General features: G+C 42.9%; 2 protein-coding genes across 2 annotated transcripts; one reads left to right on the forward strand and one right to left on the reverse strand.

The window, feature by feature from the left end:
- Window positions 1-400: 400 nt before the first annotated feature.
- Window positions 401-9,147, forward strand: VDAC3 (voltage-dependent anion channel 3). The gene is made up of 8 exons (XM_010135298.1): window positions 401-469; window positions 1,597-1,646; window positions 3,313-3,465; window positions 4,577-4,629; window positions 5,962-6,189; window positions 7,150-7,300; window positions 8,353-8,410; window positions 8,662-9,147. Exons 1-8 carry the CDS (start codon window positions 403-405, stop codon window positions 8,751-8,753), a joined length of 852 nt encoding a protein of 283 aa, XP_010133600.1. The 5' UTR covers window positions 401-402; the 3' UTR covers window positions 8,754-9,147.
- Window positions 9,148-9,908: 761 nt separating this feature from the next.
- Window positions 9,909-21,749, reverse strand: IKBKB (inhibitor of kappa light polypeptide gene enhancer in B-cells, kinase beta; the record flags this gene model as incomplete). Its single annotated transcript, XM_010135299.1, has 19 exons — window positions 9,909-9,977; window positions 10,459-10,549; window positions 11,241-11,368; window positions 11,576-11,723; window positions 11,928-12,027; window positions 12,577-12,626; window positions 12,871-12,980; window positions 14,023-14,084; window positions 14,198-14,349; window positions 14,605-14,728; window positions 15,077-15,191; window positions 15,415-15,609; window positions 16,076-16,205; window positions 16,489-16,596; window positions 16,935-17,059; window positions 17,427-17,516; window positions 17,968-18,056; window positions 20,823-20,892; window positions 21,632-21,749. Coding segments are annotated over 19 exons (2,074 nt in total), but the record flags the coding sequence as incomplete, so codon positions are not given.
- Window positions 21,750-22,227: the final 478 nt, after the last annotated feature.

Genomic DNA, 22,227 nt, shown 5'->3' on the forward strand with positions numbered 1-22,227 from the left:
CGCCGAAGGGTACGCGGCAGCTCTCGCCGGTAGCGGCCCGTCGGTAAAAATGAAACTGGCATTCCAAAGCATAGTTCTCATTCCGCTTACTTACGTACGGCTTTTTGGGGGGGTTGTTGGAGGATTTTTCAGTTACTCCATAGACCGGTGGGGCTATTCCTGTGCTTATTTCTTCACTGAAATTTCCAATTCATAACTTCTTTGAACTGAAGTTTGTTTCTGACAAATTAACCGTGATGCAAGGTTGACATTCTTGAGCATTCTTCAAAAGTCTTGCAGTTCCATATCGGTGAAGCCCATGGACAGTACTAGTCACAGACGCTTACAAATGCTGTGGATGTAGTTTTGATTTTATGTTGTTACACCTAAGATTCTTAGAGCTTCCAATATGTTTCAGATCCAATGGCTGTCCCACCAACATACAGTGACTTGGGAAAGTCCGCCAGGGATGTATTCAACAAGGGATATGGTAAGTAACCTGACTGTGCTGTGATAACCATGCATATTTTTTTCTCAGGCATCTTGAAAAAGACAATAAAAATGTCAGTACCCCAGAGATCCCCCAAATATTCTGCGGTAGGAATTCAGCAGAGGCCTGGAGCATCTAGCCCCTTCTGACTTCAAACTTCAGATGTGCATCTTGAAAATGCTGCAGTAGGCAAAGAGTTAAGAGGGGAAAATTACAAGCTTGGCCTTAAGTTGCACTACAGTGGTCTCTGAAGAATGCTGCATTTTTTACCTTCTATTTTTTTGTATTTAGAGGCATTAAATCAGTCAAACTCGCACAGATTGCCTTGGGAGACCATACGTGGCAACAGACAGGTTCCTGAGGTAGAACGACCTTTCTGTTAATCACAGTAGCCTATTGTCATAGCTATAGTGGAAATAATTTCACAGGATTTGCATTCCTCTTCAAATAATTTAAATAGAAGAATTCTGAGATTACTCCCTTTTCTGGGAGCAGTACTAAAAGTGTTGATGGTTTTTATTTGTGTTTGTGAGTGTGTAATAAAGATTTTATTTGTATCCCAAATCCATATGCTACATAAAATTAAAAAGCACTCTGGTGTGGTCTCTCTGCCACCCTGGTGTTCAGGCTTCACTAAAATTCAACTCAGGCTCCCTACTTTGGTGTTAGTTGTTTCAGGCTTTTCTACTCTGTGCAAGGGCCAGGTATTTCCTTAGATTTGTAGCAAATTAGGAAAAAAATGGAAGATGTGGTACCGGTTGAAGTAAGTTGAGACATTTTTCTTAGAGAAGGGGAAAACAAAAATTCTGCCCTGCAAGCAGAATTATAAAAGTAAATTGAGTAAATCAGAAGAAATGGTAACTGTATTGATTGGTCCCAGAGTGCAGGTAGCTACACAGGGTGGAGATACTTCACGATGGGTGACTGTTACGGCTGTAAATTAGGAGGTCACCCACTCTGAATTGTCAAAATTCCTTCAGTCATTCCTCAGTAAGATTAACTGTTGAAACCTGAAAATAGGCTGTTTGAGGTCAGTGCACCCTACCTGCTGTTCTTTGGCTGTGCTGGAGATAAGCCGTGCTCATACACTGTGGTGAGACAGACGCTGTGTACTCGTCTATTTTCAGGATTTGGAATGGTCAAGTTAGAGCTGAAAACCAAGTCTTCCAGTGGGGTGGTAAGTATTGGGGGCTTTTCAGCATCACCAGCGTTGTAATGGAAGGACTAATTCCTGAACTGGTTGTTGGTGATAACTTGCTAGCAGGTGTTGCTTCTCTCTTTCAGTTCTCATTTCAAAACCTGTAGCTGACAGATTATTTCTAGAATGGTGTGGAATGGACGTAGTGGTGCTTCTTTCCTGTGGCTTGCAAGAATTTTCATGCATTTTGTTGTGCCTTTCCTCCCCATTCCCATTGCCACATTCCAAGCATAAGAGTTTCTTCACCCTAAATAACTCATTTCTGCTTAACAATGAAATAATTGAGTTTCTTTGCTGTTGTTGGGTTTCACAGAATTTTGAGTCCAGACTTTTTATCCAGAAGGCCAAGGGGCAAATAAGAGCCACAGTTTAACTTAACTTGATTTTCACTCATCTCCACAGTGCTTACAATGCAAGACTTAATTAAAACTAAGTAGTCCTCCTGCAGTGCCCTTTATGTAGAATTTGAGGGCATTTTATAAACCTTAATTATGCTTTAGCACTTCGGTTAACTAGAATATAGTATGATCCCCACTTTAATGATGGAAAAGTGGAGCTTCCTTGTGATTTCACAGGAGGGCTGGCAAAACTAGGAACAGATTTCATAATTTTGGTCTTTAACCACAGGCATATATTGTTTACTAGATAAGCTTATTTTACAATGAGTCTCAGTTCTGTGTGTGCTGCCACTTGATGCCTGCCCTTCTAGTTGAGAAGCTGTGCTGCTTTTCAACCTACTTCATCACCATATTTGCCCTAACTGCCTCCTTCTCTTGCATTCTTACCGTGCGAATGGTGTAAGTCTTTCCTGTCGTATGAGTGTATTCTGTCTCAGCTGAGCTCTTGTTGGAATGCTTGCATTGAGCGCTGGGATTGTGTAGGCACGAGAAACTATGTGGTCTCAAAAAAGTATTAAAGTCTAAAATGGCTTTTCCTTTTCCACGCAACGTTCCTATTGGATGTTTTTCCAGCTGGTAAGAATAGTGGCTGTTTTGGCATGTTGTCTCCTTTTTGCTTTGTCTAGCAAGGGTTTTTGTAGTGCATTCATAAACGTGCACAGTTGGGATAGTATGGTAGGATGATAAAGGGAATTAGAGGATATTGTAAGGAAATCCAAGGATACAAGCAGCTTTGTATCCCAAGTGAGCATCTTTTTGTATCTGCATATGGATCCATATGATGGTACAGAGCAACCTGTGAAAAGTTGAAATAATAATTGCCACTTTGGAGCAGAAAAAAGATGGCTGACAAAGGGGGGTTTTTTTGGTGCTGGGGAGGTTGGTAAGATAGGAGAAAAGTGTGGTAAAAATTAGGGGAGAGGCAGGTAATCAAATTATGATGCAGAGGAAAAGTAAATGAAAATATCGGGTCTTTGCCTAATCGTGCTTTTTTCAGCCTAAGCAAGTTCCAGGGCTCTATCAGCACACCTCACTAAAAGAAATACCAGAACAGAGATGCCAAAAGGAGTAGCATTTTGTGAGGCAAAAATAATTATTTTTAGTGGGGATAGGGGAGAGGAGGATGATTTTGAGGGTTCTGTCAAAAGGCCTGAGGGTAGCAAGTGTGAGTGCTGGCACTTGACAAGTGGAAAAACTGAATGTAATTAAATACCAGAGAGCTGAAGCTTATGTTATGCTCTTGGCAGGAATTCACTGCAACTGGTTCTTCCAACACAGACACAGGCAAGGCTTCAGGCAGTCTAGAGACAAAATATAAGATCAAAGACTATGGACTTACATTCACCCAGAAGTGGAACACAGACAACACACTGGGAACAGAAGTTGCCATGGAGGATCAGGTAAGAGGAAGTAGATAACTCTGAAAATGTTTCGGCAACTGGTATAAGAAAGTATTGAGTTGAGCAGAAACCACTGAAGAGTGAAAGTTGCACAAAACTATCTATCTGTGGAGTCCTAAAAAGAAAGAAGTTACGTATATTTGCAGAACGCACAGATGGAGAGAGAGCATTGTGAATTTTGGGGATGGGGGAGCGCAAGCATTGCCACAGCAATGTGCTGCTGTGTGCTAATCCAAAGGTACAGAGCTGCTGCAGTTACAGGCATGTGAAATTGGGTAGCTGGTGGAATGAGTGTCACCATTATCCACTCTGAATAGGAGTTGTTGTTTAAAGATGCACTTTAGCTATGCAGAACGGGCACCGCTGCAGTCATGCACGGAAAATAAGAAAAGGGTCTTGCAGTTTTAAATGCTGTAGGACTCTTTAATAAAGTTTGCTGCCCTGAGATTGAATACATTTTGTAAGGTTGAAGAGTAGTGTTGGCAGCTTTGACACTGCTTATGCAAAGGGTGCTGGCGTACAGCACTCTCAAACCACACAGTTCTTTTTCAAAGTGAGAGCTTTATGCTCTTCACTTAATGCCTGAAGTGTGAGGTAATGGTGTAAGGTTCTGTTGGTGCCTCTGCCACGTATAGCCATCAATTTTTGTAGTTACTGTTTTGCACTTTGACCTGTGCTTTAAAGTGGAAAATGCTGTCCAACTCACAACTAGGGTGGGAAAGCTGAGGCAGGTACAAGCTTTGGCCTGTGAAGCTGTACTGTGTCTTAAAAGACTACCTGTAGATTCTAAGAGAGATTCTCAAGCTACCGCAAATGTCTGAACAGTTTTCTTTAACATAGTTTCTCAATTTTCTTGGTAATGGTAGATTTGAAATCTTCCTGTAATAACACAGCTCCAAAGCACACGCTGTTACAGGGCCTCATTGTCCAAATGTCCTCGTGTCCAAATTTCAATCCCTCATCATGGAGTGTCCTCAGATATCATTGTAAAACATGCGGAAGACATTATGGTCATGTTCTGTCTTTTCTTTAGACAGAAGTAGAGCTATAGTAGTGAAATAAATCACGTTTCAGCAGAGTCCTCAGCAGGTGTCTCCATTTTTCTTTGCAGTTGGCTGAAGGATTGAAGGTGGCTCTTGACACTACATTTGTGCCAAACACAGGGTAAATATTTCCTGTAGTTTATCTAAGGAGTGCTAGAATTTCCTGTAACTTTTGATTCGAAATGCTTATTCTGGCCATTGTGTAAATGCTCAAAAATTTCTGTAGAATATTCTGCAGGCACTGTAGAGTATTTTGAAGGCAGTGGATACTACTGGGCTCAGAAGGGCAAGGCCTGCTAAAAATGATTCTTCAGCTTTTGGCCATTGGCAAATTTGTGGTTTTGCAGTAGGTATTATACTTCTGTAACTCTCCCCTTAAACAGCTAGTTCTTACATGGATCATTTTTACTCTCATTGTCATTGTGTTTCAGTAGTCCTGCTGCTGTCAACTCAGTGCCTTGATAACACAAAGCAAATTTTTTTTTTCCTGACACCTTTGGGCAGATGACTACAACTGAATGAGGAAGCAGAACAGCGTAGGTATTATGACTGGCAGTGAAATAGTGCCTTTTTGTGTTTCTCAGTTATTGTGTGTTTATTTTTGATAGGCAGTACAGCAAAAGAGGGGTGTTTATGTCTGGATCATGTACAAAGCTTGAGACTGCTTTTTAAATAATTACTGGTATTTATTGTTGGGGAAAGCCTATTGGAAAAAATTGAGAGGAGTTTGAAATACTGCCTGGATGTAAGGAATCGGAAGCTGAGTCAAAAAAGAGACCCCAGGCCTTGGGTATGAGTGACATTCTGCTCTGTAGTGGGACAGAAAGGAGGATGGGGAAAGGATTAAGGAGGTGATAAAATTTTGTCTTATTACATTAAGTTTGAACTGGTAGCAAAATGAGCACAAAGATGTACTGGAGAGAGAGGAGAGGCTTCTCCAGATAGGTAGAAAAACGTTGACCAAGTGGGTGATGTCAGGAGGATGAGGAAATTAATTCTTGATAGAGGGGACTAGCATCCAGCAGTGAAGAAGGAAGGAAAGCAAGCACAAGCACTGCATGTGAAGGACAGAAAGGACAGCTGTCTGTGCCAGATGTCACGGGTGCTCCTGAAGGAAACGGATGATGCTGTAATGCATTGCACTCACTTGTGGAGAACAAAACTTGAAATCTGATGGGTTTTACAGTATTAAGCAGAAATGTTTTTGTCTTTTTTTTGACTTGAGGATTTTAAGGAGTTTGAGATGGTGGAGGAAAAGTGGCACCACGTAAATATACATATTTCCCATATTGCCCTTATCCTAAGCCTTCTTCAGCAGCTCGTACTTTAAAGATTTGAGTAGGCATTAGTCATTTAATTAACTGGCCTTAAGGGACATACCTATGTGAATAAACCTACATTTAATACATACTTCTGTACTACCAGGGATAAAATGGCATGTTTCTCTCTGCAGGAAGAAAAGTGGAAAGTTGAAGACCTCCTATAAAAGAGACCATCTAAATATAGGCTGCAATGTAGACATTGATCTCTCTGGACCAACCATCTATGGGTGGGCAGTGTTGGGCTATGAAGGCTGGCTTGCTGGCTACCAAATGGCTTTTGATACTGCCAAGTATAAGCTTTCTCAAAACAACTTTTCCTTGGGATATAAAGCAGGAGATTTTCAGCTGCACACTAATGTGTAAGTATTATTTGAGCCTAGGAAAACATTATCAGAGGAGCCGAATTAGGTGAATAGTGAGCATTAGTGGTCTTAGTTGAAAGGTAAGTGGATGGAAGGGGATGCTGATTTTTTTAGAAATAGTTTATATTCAGTGTTTTCATCTTCAGTACAACCAAAGCAGGGCAACTTTCCAACTCTTGGCTGTCTTCTGAGACCTTGTTTTGGGGTAATTTTGGTTTTTGGGTATAAAAGAGAGTGGAGTAAAGGCATTCTATAATGTAAATTTGGAATTAAAATCTGTAAACTTCTATTTTGGCACTATTAAGAGCCTTCAATTAAGCTACTGTACCTTCCCCTGCTCCCCACAAGACAGAAAGCTTCCAGCTCAGAAATGCCCAAGGTGGAGGAGAGGCGTGTGTCTTGCATTGTGCTGCAGTATTTCCAGGTGTCATGGCAACATAGCTCTAGTCTTGCATTCAGATGCTGTGAGAGTCTTTGAAGATGGTGTATTTAAGCAACTGCAATGCAATAATATTGTTTTGAGTCTCATCATTCCCATAACTGACTTAAGTCTCCTTCTGGATTTGTCCCTTTATGTGTTATTGCTTGCTTGGTTAACTGGGTTATCTGGGCGATTTTTTTTTTTTTTTTTTTTTTTTTTTTTTTTTTTTTTTTTTTTTTTTTTTTTTTTTTTTTTTTTTTTTTTTTTTTTTTTTGGTCAGAACCTCACACCATAGGTCTCAGCTGTTGGAAAGTCTTGCTTTATCCTGCAAATAAAATGTATGTTTTGGGAAAAAATCATGAACAGGAGTCTGCCAGCTCCAGCTAGAAAGCAGATGAATGTGGGTCTAGGGAAGTATTAGAGCTCTTAGTTCATTTTAATAAATGATGATCAAATGAGTGTGAGGAAGGATTAATCTAGAGTTGCTATTTACTAAACGAGGCAAGGCTTGACACACTTAAATCTGTTACAAACAGGAATGATGGCACTGAGTTTGGTGGGTCGATTTATCAGAAGGTTAACGACAAGGTTGAGACATCAGTCAATCTTGCATGGACTGCTGGCAGTAACAACACACGTTTTGGTCTTGCTGCTAAGTACCAGCTGGATGAGAAGACTTCCATTGTGGTAAGAATTTTGTTACAGGAAGGAGTATTTCAAGCTCCTTGAAGTACTGAAAATTCATGGTATGAAGTAGTTGCTTTAAATGATTACTGAGAAAGTATGGTAGATGGCAAACTGTGGCTTCCGTTGTTCAGATTTAAATTGGGACCTTGCAGATCATATTTATGAAACAACAGGAAAAAACACCCCTCTAAAGCACTGTTTTGTCCACGGAGATAGCCCCTAGTCTGGCTAGTGTGCTTGGAGCCCGTGCAAAATGTGGTTTCAAAAGGTAATGAAAGGAGGCGGTGTTCTTTTAATTCTTACCTAACGCATAACGTAAAGCTGTACTGTGGTAAAAAGACGGAATTTCAGCCTTATCCTTGACAATCAGCTGAGGCCTAAGGTAAGTGCTGTTACTAACACTTGCAAATTCTTACAAAAAAGTTAGTGGGGAAAAAAAAAGGTTTAAATGGTAAGAGAAGGAGAGAGGAGTTCAGGAGACAAAACATGTCCACAGGGGAGTGACAGTGAATAAAAGCAATTATGCCTAACACCAAGAACTAAAGTAGCAAGCGTTTGTTACGTTTCAAAACAAGAATCAGTTCCAGGACAATTCAGCCAAAATTAAAAACTGAAAATACTACTGTAAACAGCTCAAAACTTAGTAATGCAAAAGTGGGTTTGCACATTCATGTATTTATTGCTCATTAAAAAAAATCCTTACTAAGCAGTTTGTGAACAAGACAAGACTTCACTGGCTACTAAGGGACTATAGTAACTAGGCCTTTAAAGGAGATAAAGGGGCAATGCTTGGGGCAGTGAAGGACAGGGTGGCATTTTATGTAGGCATAATGGGTCATAATTCGAGGTGAAGACTGGAGTTACTACTTAAGACTGTTACAGCTTAAAACAGGAAACTCTTGAGGAGAAAAGATTGGAATAGGCCTCTGCTAGAGGTGAAGGCTACAAGTAGCTCAAAGAGTTAATGCATAAGGCACCTTCTCAGGGCTCTTGGACAATTCTGAGTATTTATACACAGTGTATGAATATTGCAATTTCTTTTCTTCCTGTAGACTAAAGTGAATAATGCCAGCCTGATTGGAATTGGTTACACTCATGCCCTCCGACCTGGTACGTAAGTCTGACTGGTAGCAGCAAATAATATTAGTACTACACTGTGTATGGCTTATGCTGCTGTCATCTCTAGATGGAACAGATAAACACACGAGCTAGAAATCTTACGTAGGCCCACAGATGTAAAGGCTGTGTATGCACAGAAGTTGCTATAGCAACTAAGACACATCAGTGAGGCCCAAGTACTTGAGGGAAGACACTGTACGGGGATATCAGCATGTGAAGGGTCTCATTACTTGCTTTCCTAGGTGTAAAGCTGACCTTCTCAGGCTTGATTGATGGCAAGAATTTCAGCGCTGGAGGACACAAAGTTGGGCTAGGATTTGAGCTGGAAGCTTAATTCAGCTTTAAATAAAACAAGAGGTGGTGCTCTGGAAGACAAAGGAAAGTGTACCCAGTGTGTTTCGGCCTTAATATTACTCTGAAATTTCAAGAATTGTGAACTTTATACTCTTCCAAAGAATCATATTAACCCAACACCGAAGTCCCAGGAGTGTCAGCACATCAAAGGAAGATACTTGAAGGCATGCATGGAAGTTGTGATGTTTGTGCCACATTTCACTTCAGTTGCCCATACTGTACATCTGTTCCTAAAAACAGAAGAAAAGCCCACCTCGCCCCATTATTGTATTGCATCCTGCATGTCCTGTACGTCACAGCCTTTTATAAAAGGTGGTCTCTGTGCTGTAGTGGAAATTTGGGATTACATCAGAACGAAATAAATTGGTGACAGTTAAAACGTAATGTTGGTGTGTCTTGTCTCTCAGTATGCTTCAGAAAAATTATGCTCCATCCAGCTGTGCTTTTTTTTTGGTGAAAGTTTAAGCATGGCTGATAGATAATCTGCAAATACTTCTTTAAACTGTGTGTGTACACTGAAGATTTCCTTCTCTGTGGTCTCAAGGACAACATCCTTACACCTTTCATTTTTTAGAGACCTGCACAGTGAAAGCAGCTTTTTCATTAAAATGTTATTGAGGGTATCAAAAAAAGCAAACCAAAAGTTTACATGTTTTAGATAATTTCGTTCCCATACAGGAAACAAGTATTAGGTAAGCACAACCATTACACTTAAGGAAAAAAGTGCAAATCAGCAAAGTTAAGAAATTCAGTTCACAGTTCAAGTATATTAGGAAGGTGACATCTACTGCTGACTGTGCAAGCTGATTGCATATGTTGTCCATTGTTCATAAGAGCCTAAAACGCAGCAAAACCACCACATGTGATACCTAAGGGAAGATACATCAGGACAGAGAACGTCTGCTGTCTTAAGGCACGATTAAGAACTTTTTCCAAGCAGTTAGAACAGGCATTTCCTACTCTCATCATCGTGAAAAATGTGTCCAAAAGGTGGACACTAAAAGCTAAGCCATGTACATCACATAAGCAGTAGGTGACAACAGAAGGAGGCACTTGAACTTCCCTTCTCAGAGGCAGCAGCTTTTCACAGTTGGCTTCCTGAAGCAGCATGTCTTCAGAGGCAACCAAAGAGATTTTACGTCTGAATTTGTTCCGGACCACTTGTTTCTTCCTCCTGAAGCTGCAGCCAGCTCCAATCTAGAGCCTAAAGAATAAACAGAACCACAAAGTTCAAGACTAGCTTACAGCTGAAATTTCTCCAGAATAAAGGGGAAGCAATTTAAACCATTTAAAAATTTTACTGTGAAAAAGCTGCTCAAAAGTTTGTGATGAACCTTGCAACTGCTACAAAGGAAACCCTTTAGCTACTCTGCTTCATTAAATAAGCATCCCTGACCACCGAAGTATTGCCACCACAAGACCACGACAATTTTAAGAGTGCAGTTTTGCAGTGTTTTCACATACAACAGCCAAGCGCCTTTCTCCATCCTGTACTGTTCTGCACAGCGTTTAGTCCCCAGCACACGGCTCCCGTTTATTAGCAAGCAGGAATCTGTCAGCCAGCAATTCAAGAGTAACAGGCAGATTTTTATTAGCTGTATTACTTATTGATGGCAGAGTTAGACAAGCATAAGTTTGAAGCCATAAGCTTCCCCAGTCTATTTACAGAATATGAAGTATGTTACCATGAAGCTCTGTTCCTGATCCTTCATTGTGTCATGCATCACATTTTCTAGTTGGCTACAGAGTTTCTGCGATTCCAGCAGCAGCTCTTCACTGAAAGGGACAATTATTACACAATTATTTTCCATGGCAATTTAGTTTAAAGAGATGCCTCTACTTTTACTTCTGGCAAGTACGCTGCAGAGCACGGAAGAGTATTAACCTTCACCAGTCAGCTCATAAGCTAGTAATTCATATTGCAACTGGGAAAGTTGGTGGCTCCCCAGATTTGCTGGAACAGGGGAAAGGAATGATCCAAGTCAGAGTTGGCTTCTTAATATTTGGAGTCACTTGCTACAGAAAAAGCTGCATATCAGTTTATAAACTAAAAGATTAAGCACACAGAAATAAACAAAACAAGGTCTGTCACTCCAACTGGTGACACAGTTCATTTCCGCAAGCCAGACTGACATGTGCTTAGTTAGAGCAGTCTCTCCTTTATGATACAGCTCGACTACTACCACCTCACATGGCAATGCTCCAACAATTCCTGTTGTCAGTGTACTTCAAGAAAGCCCAACCATTCCAGATAAAAGAAACCCCTTATTACTGAGGCAGGGGGAAGTGAAGCTATTAATTATTCTCCATTTTTCATACAAAAGATTCACAAGCCCCAGGAAGTCCAGCTACTAGGTAAAGAAGAGTGCTGACAATGGAAGCTGAACAAAGTGTGAAATGTGAGAGCAGGAGCCCCAGCTTTGTAGTGCTGGCATTAGCAGCTGCAGAACTCCAGACTTTGCCTCACCTTTTTCTGACTGATTCTGATAAATTGTAGGTTCCAGAAGGGACCTGCAGCAGCAGCTGACCAGGGCTACCAAGACGTGATGTGTTCATGCTCTCTGGGCTGCCAGTAACAGGGCCACGTACTTTACTCTGAAGAAAACCACAGAAGATAAAGATTGCAACCATTTCCACTAATTTCCAGCAGTTAGGAGTGTGAGACAGCTTGAGACTTGGCTTTAATACTAATTCAGATTAACAGAGAAAAGAACTATAGGCCATACTACATTTACTATTATTTCAGTAACCTGTGCTACAAGCCGTATTTTCAGGTTAAACTGGAGTTTTTGTTTTACTTACACAAGCAATTTTCAGCAAGTTCCATAGTTCCTTCTGTCGCTTCTCCTGAAGCCTGACAACCGTTTCCTCATCTTCATTCATCAGATTCATCACTTTCTCCACTCTGGGGAACAATTCCAGTGCCTTTTGCTTGCAAACTACAGTTTTACTATTAAACAAAACAAAAAACCCCACAAGAAACCATCAGATCACACATGGGCAGAATGTTTCTGTAATTTCTCACTTCCTTTAACACTCTCAAGATCTCATTAGCTGTGCATACTTGGGTTTTAAGATCTAGAACAAAACCTCTTGCTGAAAGAGAAAATGATTTCTCTCAACCCTCAATAAAAGCTGATTCTACAAAGCTCACCTGAGCTGAGTATAAATGACTCGGACTTTTTTTTCAAAGGTCTGGATTGCCTGTAGGAGAAGTCGTACTATTTCTTGGCTGTCACCACTTGTCCTCTGATCTGCAATGAGAGTCAGAGTATTACACAGAAAGGTAGGCTTATAGGACAGTGAGGAGATTCTTAGTGGCTTACTCTCACTATTTCAATACTGAAACATCCCAGGTTCAGGGCATGGAAGTTTCAGTGGAATGAACTGCACTGGATTTTAGTCGTCATCTTCAAAATAACTGGAGAACTGGAAAGCAGAGTTGGTAAACTGGGTTTAATGCCTTGTGGCTGTATAGCTGCTCAAAGGAACGGCTATGTCTTTCATCCTTGCTGTGCAGAAGCAGCAGCAAATGCTTGCAGCAACAGGTTGCTTTGAGAAGAGCTCCAAAGGAGCTTCAAGAAGAGCTCAGAAGGTGCCAAGAAAGCAAGGCTGGCCTAGTTTAAAACCGACTCCCTAACTTCCGTCTCCAAAAAAAAAAAAAAAGGCAAGTCCAGTAGAGTTCATGTGCAGCTACCATACGGGCAGGCCTAGAATGCAGAGAGTTTTCTCAGTGCTCATTACTGCATCTCAAAGTTACTACCACACAAACCAAGCTGACTTTGAGCTAAAATGTCTTTTACCTCTTGGCTTCTCTCTCAGTCTCCGGTACAGCTCTCTGGCTTGTTCTTCCCTAGAAGAAAAAGGCACAGAACACAAAAGACTCCTCTAGAACCTAAATTACAAACAAGTAGTTCAAGAACTCCAATCTTTTGTATCAGTTTGCCACTTCAGACCAGTGACAGGTAGGGAGTCCAGAACTGTCTTGTAATGTCAGTCCTCCCACCTTGGGCTGAAGAGACAGCACTTGCATTGTCGTGCAATGATTAAGCTTAGCGAGCAATTCTGCATCTGAAGTTCAAGGTAGTTCAACTCACAAATCCTCCAGTGTTCCTCCTTGTTTACGGCCTAGTGGGCTTCTCTGCAGGTCCACAATATCAGTCTGCAGTGCCATCATCCTCTTCACTAGCTGATCCACATCATCCTCCTGAAAGCAGGGTAGAACATAAGCAATGGGACAATGTCATACTGAGACAGTACCACTCACACTGGCTCTTCCTTTCTAATTCACATCTCTACACACTCATGTCAGCAAGATGCAAACAGCAGCCTTAGACAAAGAAAAATGAGAACGAGTCCTTTCAGTTCAAGGAAATTAGCTTGGTGCTCTGGAATAAAACAGAAGAATTTTTTTGACAAAAAAATTCAGTCTGTGACAAAGAGCTGTTGAAGGGTCAGACTTTGTAGTAAATGTACTGCTAGTTCCCAGGGCATCATGCTTCCTTTTCCTTGGATATTCCACATCTCTTCTCTCATGCTATCTGTTGCCGCTTTTCCCCAGCACACAATCCCCTACACTCCTGGCACTCCAAATCCTGCTTTCCACTTCAGCTCATTCACATGCAGAAGCTGTCACAGTCATTCTGCCCTCTGCCTCCTCCCAACAGAGGGGCACCAAGTGTTGGAGAAAATTAAGATACTGATTAGTCACCTTTTGTTTCTTATCTGGGAGTGACTGACCTTGACACTACTTAGAGGAGTTACACTGTCTTGTGCCAAAAGGCTGCATGACTTACTGGGAGCAGATGCAAAATGGGCATGAAGAACGAGAAACCGTTACCTTTTCAAAACACAAGACGGATGCTTAAAATTCTTGTGTTCAATCATCTAACTGTTTGCTTTCCCTTTCAGTTTAACCTGTGTTCCATACCCTCTTTTCAGCTATCCAAGCGTAACCACTACAAATTCTTCTCTTGCATTCCCCAAGATCTCCCTTTTTCTCCTAAGCCTTAAAAACACAGTGAGTGGCATGAAGTACTGGCAATGGGCAATAATGGCACCACCCAAACCAAGGCAATGTGACATCTGCAATTAGACCAGACAAAAGAGGTTTCTATTTAAGGGAGGATGATGAAGAAAAATGGAGGGAAAAGAAAAGAAAAAAAAAAGGTAGAGAAGAAAACAGGCTTCTTTTTCATTAGGGTATATTTAATTTAGAAACATACCCGCAGTTTGACTTAGAAACATACCCGCCCACAAAGTTCCACAGCTTGCTCCATCTCTTTCCAGGCAAACAGCAGCTTCTCAGAAGCTACAGGAATGAAAGAAGAGTGATTGCTTTTCCAGGTTCATACATGAAAAGGCAGATACTTAGTAAAGGTAAGAGGCATAAAAAGACCTCCATTTGCCAGACGGTGTACTCACTAATTCCAAATTCAATCTGCTCTTTATACTTCTCCAGATCGATTTGGATGCTTGTTTTAAAGAAGTCCAGCTTTGCTTTCAGCTGCTGGGAAAGGGAGGCCATAGAATTCTTCATCTTTGAGAGGGTACTGTTGTAACGCAACAGATTCATCCTGCATGGACAAGAAGGTCCTATTACCCTCCCACACTAAAAATGCCAACTTCTACTCATATGAAAAGTAGATACTTCAGAGTGTAGCAGTAAGCACAAAAGCAGTTGCGTCAGAGGATCAAACTGTCAGCTTTTCATTAATTGTTAACAGCTCCACTCATGGGCTTCCCCATTCCAACAGGGTCCCATTCCTGACCTTTCCCTTTCACCAGGGAGCTAAGGCAGAGATAGTAATCTAGAGAAACTGCCACCGTACATGGCTGCTCGCTGCCCCTGCTGAAGCCGGTTACAGTCCTCTTTCAGCGTCCGGATTGTGTGCCAGATCTGACCCCACACCTTCCGCAACTGGAAAAAGTGGAGATTCTTCTTTGGATCCTGAACTGGAAACAGAGCGGGGGTGGGAGGGAAATGTACGTATCAGCATGAAGCCTAAAAGTAATGTTACCACATGACAAAACAGACCCAAACATGACTCGTTTGAGGGGCATGTTACCTCTTGCAGAGCCTACAGTTGGCTAATCCCTATGCAGCTTCCTCAGTGTATCAAAATTAAACACTTCCTTTCCTCGGTTATTTTGACATGTTGAATGAATGCTCTGCCAGTCCATTCTACTGCTTCTTCAAACCCCACAGGCAAAAGCTCTCTCTACTCTCTTTCCCGCAATACAGACCACAGGTAGACCTCAACACAGACAACCTCTCACATTCACGCTAGAGAAAGTCCTTACGGATGCAGTCGACACTTTCTGGATGAGGACGCAAGGCAACCTGAGCCTCATAGGCAACTTTCCGGTTATCGAAGAGGAAGAGGAGGTCTGTTTCTGCAGCTGCATTATCATTCACCTGCAAAAGACAAAAAACCCAACTATATTCTCTTGGAAAGACCAAGACTGAGTAACACCATAAACAGAATACGCCTCCAAAAGCAACAAGGTGCCTACTGAGCAAGGGCTGTTAGTCTGTGTGGTTCCTGTGACAGAAGCCTGCCAGAACAGCAGGGAGTGCTGTGCTCCTAAAGTGAGAGCAATGCCAGTTCCCTCAGCAGCAAGGAAGTATCCAGACTCACCTTGCTATCAGCTGTATGTTTAGTGGCCAGCTTCTGAGAAAGCAATGCAAGTCCGGCTTCCTGCAGTAGCTCCTGGTCTTGTTCTGGGATTCCTGTATCTGACTGGATCCTGGCCTTCACAGTCTGTAAAGTGTCCTCCTCTGTCACAGGGTAGGTGTGTACAGTTCCCGTAACCATGTTCAAAACATGAAGCAACTGCAAGAAGAGCAGAGTGACACGAAAAGAGATGAAGATACATTGGTCACGTTTGAGCAGAGATCCCAGAACTGAGACACCAGCCACCAGTAAACAGTTCAAAGAACTTGCAAGGCCCAGGAAGTCACTTTGCAGCTACTTCACACAACAGTATGTCAAAGTCCTTGTCCTCAATCAACTGAAAGAGAGACCACATGGCAATTAGACAACTTCAGCTGCAGAATCCTCTACCAGAATATGGAGCCAAGTGCACACAGGAGCTATCTGCTACTCCCAACAAGCTCAGGGACTATTTATCCTCAAATAAGCAAGGGGAAAGCACCTGTCACTGTCAGGAGACAGCTAAATGAGATTCTGCTCCTCCTCCTAGGTCTATGACTCAAGCCTCTTTTCTCAGAGAGAGACAGCTCTCTAGAGACAGCTGCCCTCTGGAAAACTTTTCAGGGTAATCAGACTCATTGCTCACCTTCAGTTTCAAAATGCCATCCAAAGCTTTGAAACAGCCATTGGGTCCATAAGTAGGATCTGTACCTCTCTGCCGTGGGTGCCACATTAACATGAGTTGTAGCCATTTCTCCAGCCTCCCAGCCAGAACGCTGAAGGCCCAAAACAAGAAGGGGATGATGAAGTGAAAGTGCACTTGCAATCATCATGTGGCCTGGTCTCTACCGAAGTACTGACAAACGCACCCACCCACCCCAATCACAAATGCAGTGTTTAGAAGGCAGAAACAGAGACTCACAACTATGCAAGTCTGACAAGGGACACAAGCATTGTCTGTGTCATGCACTCAATTTCTTCAGATTAACATAGTAAGGCATATAATATAAACCCAGTCCAGTTTATCCCAGCATGGCATAACAGGTTTCTAGTCCTCACCTGTTCAGATTGTTCGGGCAGGGTAAACTGCTAGAAAATTTGACTTCTCCAGACAATTCCTCTGAAACGACAATATCCAGCTCACTCTTCTGTCGCACTTTTGTATGCCTAATGAATTCAAGCAAGTACAATTGTGAAATAATCACCTGCCTTCCCCAGCCTGCACGTTAGAAGGCTCTTAAAGCTACTCTTGATGGATGTAATAGAGATGCTGCTCTGGTAACTGCTACCTGCCCTGCAGGAGTCAGTCCTGATCCCAAAGAGCAAGTATCAGGAATGCTGAACTTGCTCAAGTAGGTCAGCTCCTGTGAATTGAGGCAGTCTCCATCAAGGCCACAGAACATACAGATATTACCCTAATAATCAAGGGACCACGCTTCTAATTCCTGTAAACAGGACAATCGCATTGCGTGCATGCACTCTTCTTTGAGCCCCAGCTCACTCACCATTGCACTGGCTGCCAGTTGGGTAGGAACGGTCGGAAGCCCGTAATGCACTCAAAGGCCAGTGTGCCAAAGCTCCAGTAATCCACTGTTACTGTATACTTCTGCTGTTCCAGCAGCTCTGGAGCCTGAGACAGTTTACACACCATGAGACAAAGCCACCCATCTGTTAGCTCTCTCTATCCCTTAAGAGCTCATTAACATTTGTGCAACAAATTAAAGATGGTGCTGAACACTCTGCCTCTCACAACCTTTGAGATTCTCGGAGTGAACAGCAGACGTTATTGGCACTCCTGCTTCTTATTTATAACAGACAGCTAGCAGACGCTGTGGAAACCCAGTGCCAGCAAAAAAATCAAGTCACCTTTGCTAGCTGCAGCACCCCAAATGCACCCCATAACAGCACAAGTACTTCATCCCAGCCCAAAGCCTGAAAACAGTTAACTATCCCACTGCAAAGTGGTAGATGCTCTACCAGGTGAATTCCTTCCTTACCAAGTACTGTAGAGTCCCAACAAAGGATGTGCATAGGCTACCCTGATCCAGCTCCTTCGCGTAACCAAGGTCAATGATTTTGTGTATTAACTGAAACACACAACAGAGAATAAGAACACTAGACAGAAGTCCTGTTAGAAGCGCACCATACAGCAGAGAAAGAAAAGGTTCAGCTCTTCAAAGTTATGCTGGAAAGGTGCCAACAAAGAGATGGAAGCAGAAGTGGGAGGCTCCTCTCTATTCCACAAAGTACGTAAAGTTGCCGTTGGCTTAATACGCACTGCTCTGGAGACAATTCTGCTGATTTGGATCTTTGGTCAGCTGGTGCAGTCTGGTTCTTTCCTTTATAGTTGAAAGTCAAAGCGTCAGGTGTTACCAGAAGTCTAATGCAACCTTTCCTATCAGCTGCACGCAGCTCTGAGCTAGCTGTTATCCTGGGTTGAGTGCCCTTGCAGAGGGACCGCTGCAACTGTATGAAGCACTTGCATGTTCCTCTCAACTCCCTTGTGTGTGCAGACAGAGACACAGGGTTTCTGCTTACCCTTTGTTCCCCTTGCTGCAGCACAATGTTCTCTGGTTTCAAGTCTCTGTGGATGATCCTGTTCTCGTGAAGGTACCTGAGAGCAGAAGCTGAGACACAGAAAAAGCCACTTTTAAGAGAGTAACCAACGACACCTAGCATGAGCTCAGTAAGGATTCATTTCTGCCTGTATAAGCACGGCTTTTGGGCCAAATCTTGTACAATCAAGCATAAAACAAAACACCAAGTGCAAAAGGAAAAGTCAGTTTGCTCTCTGGCTCTTCCCTCAAGCCCTTCTTGCAAACTGGAATAACACTCCCTAGCAGGGACCTCCCCAGACTCCCAAGACCTTTGGTAGATGATCATGAGGGTCCTGCCATAACATCTGCCAGCCCCCTCAGGGCTCTGGGGTGAGTCCCATTAGGCCCCATGGACTTTTGAACATTCAGCTGATACAGCTGGTCCTTTACAATTTCGGTATCCACAAATGGAAAGTCACTGTTCCTGCACTCGTGGTCTTCCAGCTCAGGGAAACAGGCAGCCCAAGGCCTATCAGTATTTAAAGACTGAGGCAAAAAAAAAAAAAGCATTAAATGCCTTCCCTTCTTCTTCATCCTTACAGTCACACGACCATCTTCAAGTATCGGTCCAATGTTTTCTTTGGACCTCCTCTTGCAGACTTTAGAGAGCCGTTCTTGTCTGACACAACAGCTGTCAGTTCCAACTCAAACCCAGCTTTGGCCTCTCATGTCTTCTCCCTGCATATATGAACCACAGCTCCGCAATCTTCCTGTGAAGCCTGATCTTGCTTCCACAGATCATACAATTTCTTTTTCCTCTTGAGCCCCATGAAGTTCCCTGTTCAGCCAAACAGGTGTTCTGCCCCACTTGTTTGATTTATGACACACTAGAACTGCCTACTCCACCAGAAAGGTGGTTCTTAAAAACTGACCAGCACTCATGGACTCCTAAGCGCTCAAAATGAGATTCTCAGGGTACTCTGCTAAATAGCTCCCTGAGCAGCTTGGAGTTTGCTTTCTTGAAGTCCAGGATAGCAACTGTACTGTCCTTTTTTCTCATTACACTGAAACTTTTAAACTCAACCACTGCACTGTCACTATGGCCAAGACAGCCACTTACCATCACATCTCCCCCAAGTCCTTCTCTATTCACAAATAGCAAGTCTAGGAGCACATCTTTCCTAGTGGCTGAGCACTTGCGGCAAGAAGCTATCTTCCACGAACTTCAAGAATTTCCAAGACCTGCTCATCACAGCAGTATGATATTCCCAGCTGATGTCTGGGAAGTTGAAATCTCCCCTAAGGACAAGGACTACCAGTACAGAAATTTCTCCTAATTGCCTATAGAATAACTCTTCAGCGCTAACATCCTGGCTGGGGGGTTGTGTGGCTATCCTCAGCTTTTCTTTACATCTGTTTCTTCAACAGTCCTAACCTAGAACCCAAAGTGCTGCGAAGCACTTTGTTCTGTCCTGCCCACAATCTCTTCTCCCCATTTCACCTGAAAACTTTTTCATAGTTGCAATGTAGTTTCTCTGCTCAGAACCACTGAGACCCCACAACTGGTAGACTGATGAATTCCATTTATACTAGAAAGACAAAAATCTCATCTTAAGAATACACAAAGGCAGAGTAAGTGCCCTCTACTTTTTCGCACTTGCTCAAGGTAATACCTTAGTATACCTCCCCTCCTGCTGATAAAAAAAAAAAAGTCAGTGCTACAAAAAACAAAACCTGGCAACATTTCCAGTTTGTGCTTTTCAGCCATCACTCATGCCTGAGCCAAAAGGACTCGCTTTTCTGCTCCCCAAGACTTTGTGTCCCTTTTGACAGCATTGTATTCCCAGACAGAACTCTCTTGTTCAGTGCAAAATGATCCAGCTAGACTTTCAGGAGTTATTAACAATGTAATTGTCCTTCTCCTGAAGGACAGTAACCTTAGAAAGACCAACTAGGCACACACTGTAAGTCATCAGGAGAACATGTTAAAGAAATATTTTTGACTATTTATAATCAGCTACAGTTCAGATCATACAACTGAAAATTTGGGCCTGACCCACTTCCTATACACACACAAGCACGTAGAGATGACCTTCACTCTAAACATCATCTGCCATTGTCTCTGGCCAGCACTTAGTATCACCTTCTGGTCACTAAACTGGAGTACAAGGATGAGGCAGCAGAACATAAATGCTCTGGGAACACAAAGGACAGGAGATAATGCCTAAAAGCCACGCCTGCAGTGAAAGTAATGACAAAGGCACATTGACTGTCTTGCCACAAGCTCACTCTTTCAGATGTATATCTGACCCAAATGCGCTTCTTAAATACCCTCTCTAAAGCCTTAGCACCTGTCCACTTTTACCTCAGTTGCAACTCAGTAAGACCACAGCATAGCTTGACCAAAAAATTCCACCCCAAAAGTCTCTAGACAGCACTTGTCAATCTTTGCACCCAAACTGTCCAAAATTCCAAACGGCTCACATGCCAATGGAAACCCACTCATCACTCACACCGTGAAGTCCTGATGATCAGCTGTTAAACTGAAGGTCGAGACTGATGTACAACATACGTCAGAGTCATTTGGCAAATGCTCAGCTATCCAGAACCTTCCAGGAAATCCTAAGTGGCATTTTTGCTGGGCAAGAAATTCTGTCTTTACATTTTCAAGCCCAAAAATCAAAGGTTGGTTCTCCCACAGGGAAGACTGGCAGTGCAAGACAGGAAATGAGTACACTCTTCAAAGGTCAGCCTAAGATAGAGTCATTAAGGTCACTTCTGCACATCCTTAGAGTGGAATCACCACTGAAAGGGCTTACACAGTTCAGAGACCTGAAGGTACCTGCTACCACTTACCAATATCAGATAACAAGATGAGAATAGCTTCTTCCCGCAAGCCACAGCAATTCTCCAGCTGATTCAGGTACTGCAAGAAAACAACACAGAACATAGTCTTTCCCTTCCTCTATCATGAATGAGGCTCACAGTCCCATAAACTCTCACAGATGCAAGAAGTTCCAGTAACAGCAATGAGATTCTCTAGAGGCACAAAACTCTGTGGGACTGTAACCCCTGGAAGCAACAATTACAGCTTCAGGCCTTGGTCTAACCACATGGGACGAGAAAAGGAAGCCAGTGTCATCCCCATTCTCTTTCGTCTATTTGCGCCATCCTTCATAGCCATTTCCCCTGTGCCTGGCACTATCAGCTCAAATCTCAGCTCTAAGCTCTGAGTTTTATCTATGGACAGATTCTGGTAAAGGTTAGAAAAACATTAAAATTAGAACTAACGTGTTATTTTTTTCCCATGACAGAGAGAAGTTAATAATTCCCAGATAGGGTATAGGTCACAGATGTTCCCTGCCCTACAAGGGTACATACTCACATCCTGTTGCACACCCGTCACACATGCCCTCACCCTCTACGTGCAAACTCCTCACAGTGTCATTTGCAGCCAAACAAATATGAGAAGTTTCAGAAAGCACTGAAGTCTTCAAAAGCTGAACATAATATCAAGACTAATCCCCCAAAACCTATTGGTGCCATGACAAGAATTAGGAAGCATCAGGATGTGAAAAACGAGGTTTTACATGGAAACTTCAACAAAAATCCTAGGTCAGCTGAGAACCTGATCCAGCCCTTGGTCACCATCCCAGGGACCTCACCTTGCGGAGGTCTCCGCCTTGGCAGTACTCCATGGCCAGCAATGGCAAGTCATTTGGTGCAAGTTTCTGCATCCCTTCAGGGACATCGCGGGCAGCCACCACGTTGGGATGGTTCAGCCTGAGGAGCGGAAATGAGGCAAGTACACACGATGAATGGAAGCATGGTAACACGTGAAAGACCACGCCTCTGCAACGGCTATGCAGTTTAATGTGCGCACGGTCATCACACAAAGTCCTACGAAGGGATTAATGCTTTTAGAGATGGAAGCAGCGAGCTCTAAAGGTCTGCAATTCATCCATCCATCCATCCTTCGTGGGCCTAGACTCAACCCCAGCTCCTTGCATTGGACATGCAGTCACTGCACTCCGCAACACAAACGCACAACGGATCTGCCTAGGGCCACAGGAACGTGCCTCGCGAAGGCCTGTGACACGGTCTGTTGCCACCCTCTAGAAAAGACCCAACCACGATCAGACCATCGCATTCTACACAATCAGTCCAACGCCCCAAAGGACAGCGCGGCACAGACGTTCAGCTGGGCAAAAGAGCGGCTGCGGGGCAGAACTGTCAACCTGGAGACAGCGGCCAAAGGGCC

This window comes from Buceros rhinoceros, unplaced genomic scaffold (genome assembly GCF_000710305.1).
Source record: "Buceros rhinoceros silvestris isolate BGI_N320 unplaced genomic scaffold, ASM71030v1 scaffold42664, whole genome shotgun sequence".
NCBI lineage: Eukaryota > Metazoa > Chordata > Aves > Bucerotiformes > Bucerotidae > Buceros > Buceros rhinoceros.

Coding starts and splice junctions, on each gene's coding strand:
- VDAC3 (XM_010135298.1), top strand. CDS start 403: ATGGCTGTCCCACCAACATACAGTGACTTGGGAAAGTCCGCCAGGGAT. Junction 3,466..4,576: donor AAGTTGCCATGGAGGATCAG/GTAAGAGGAAGT, acceptor TTTTCTTTGCAG/TTGGCTGAAGGATTGAAGGT. Junction 4,630..5,961: donor ACATTTGTGCCAAACACAGG/GTAAATATTTCC, acceptor TTCTCTCTGCAG/GAAGAAAAGTGGAAAGTTGA.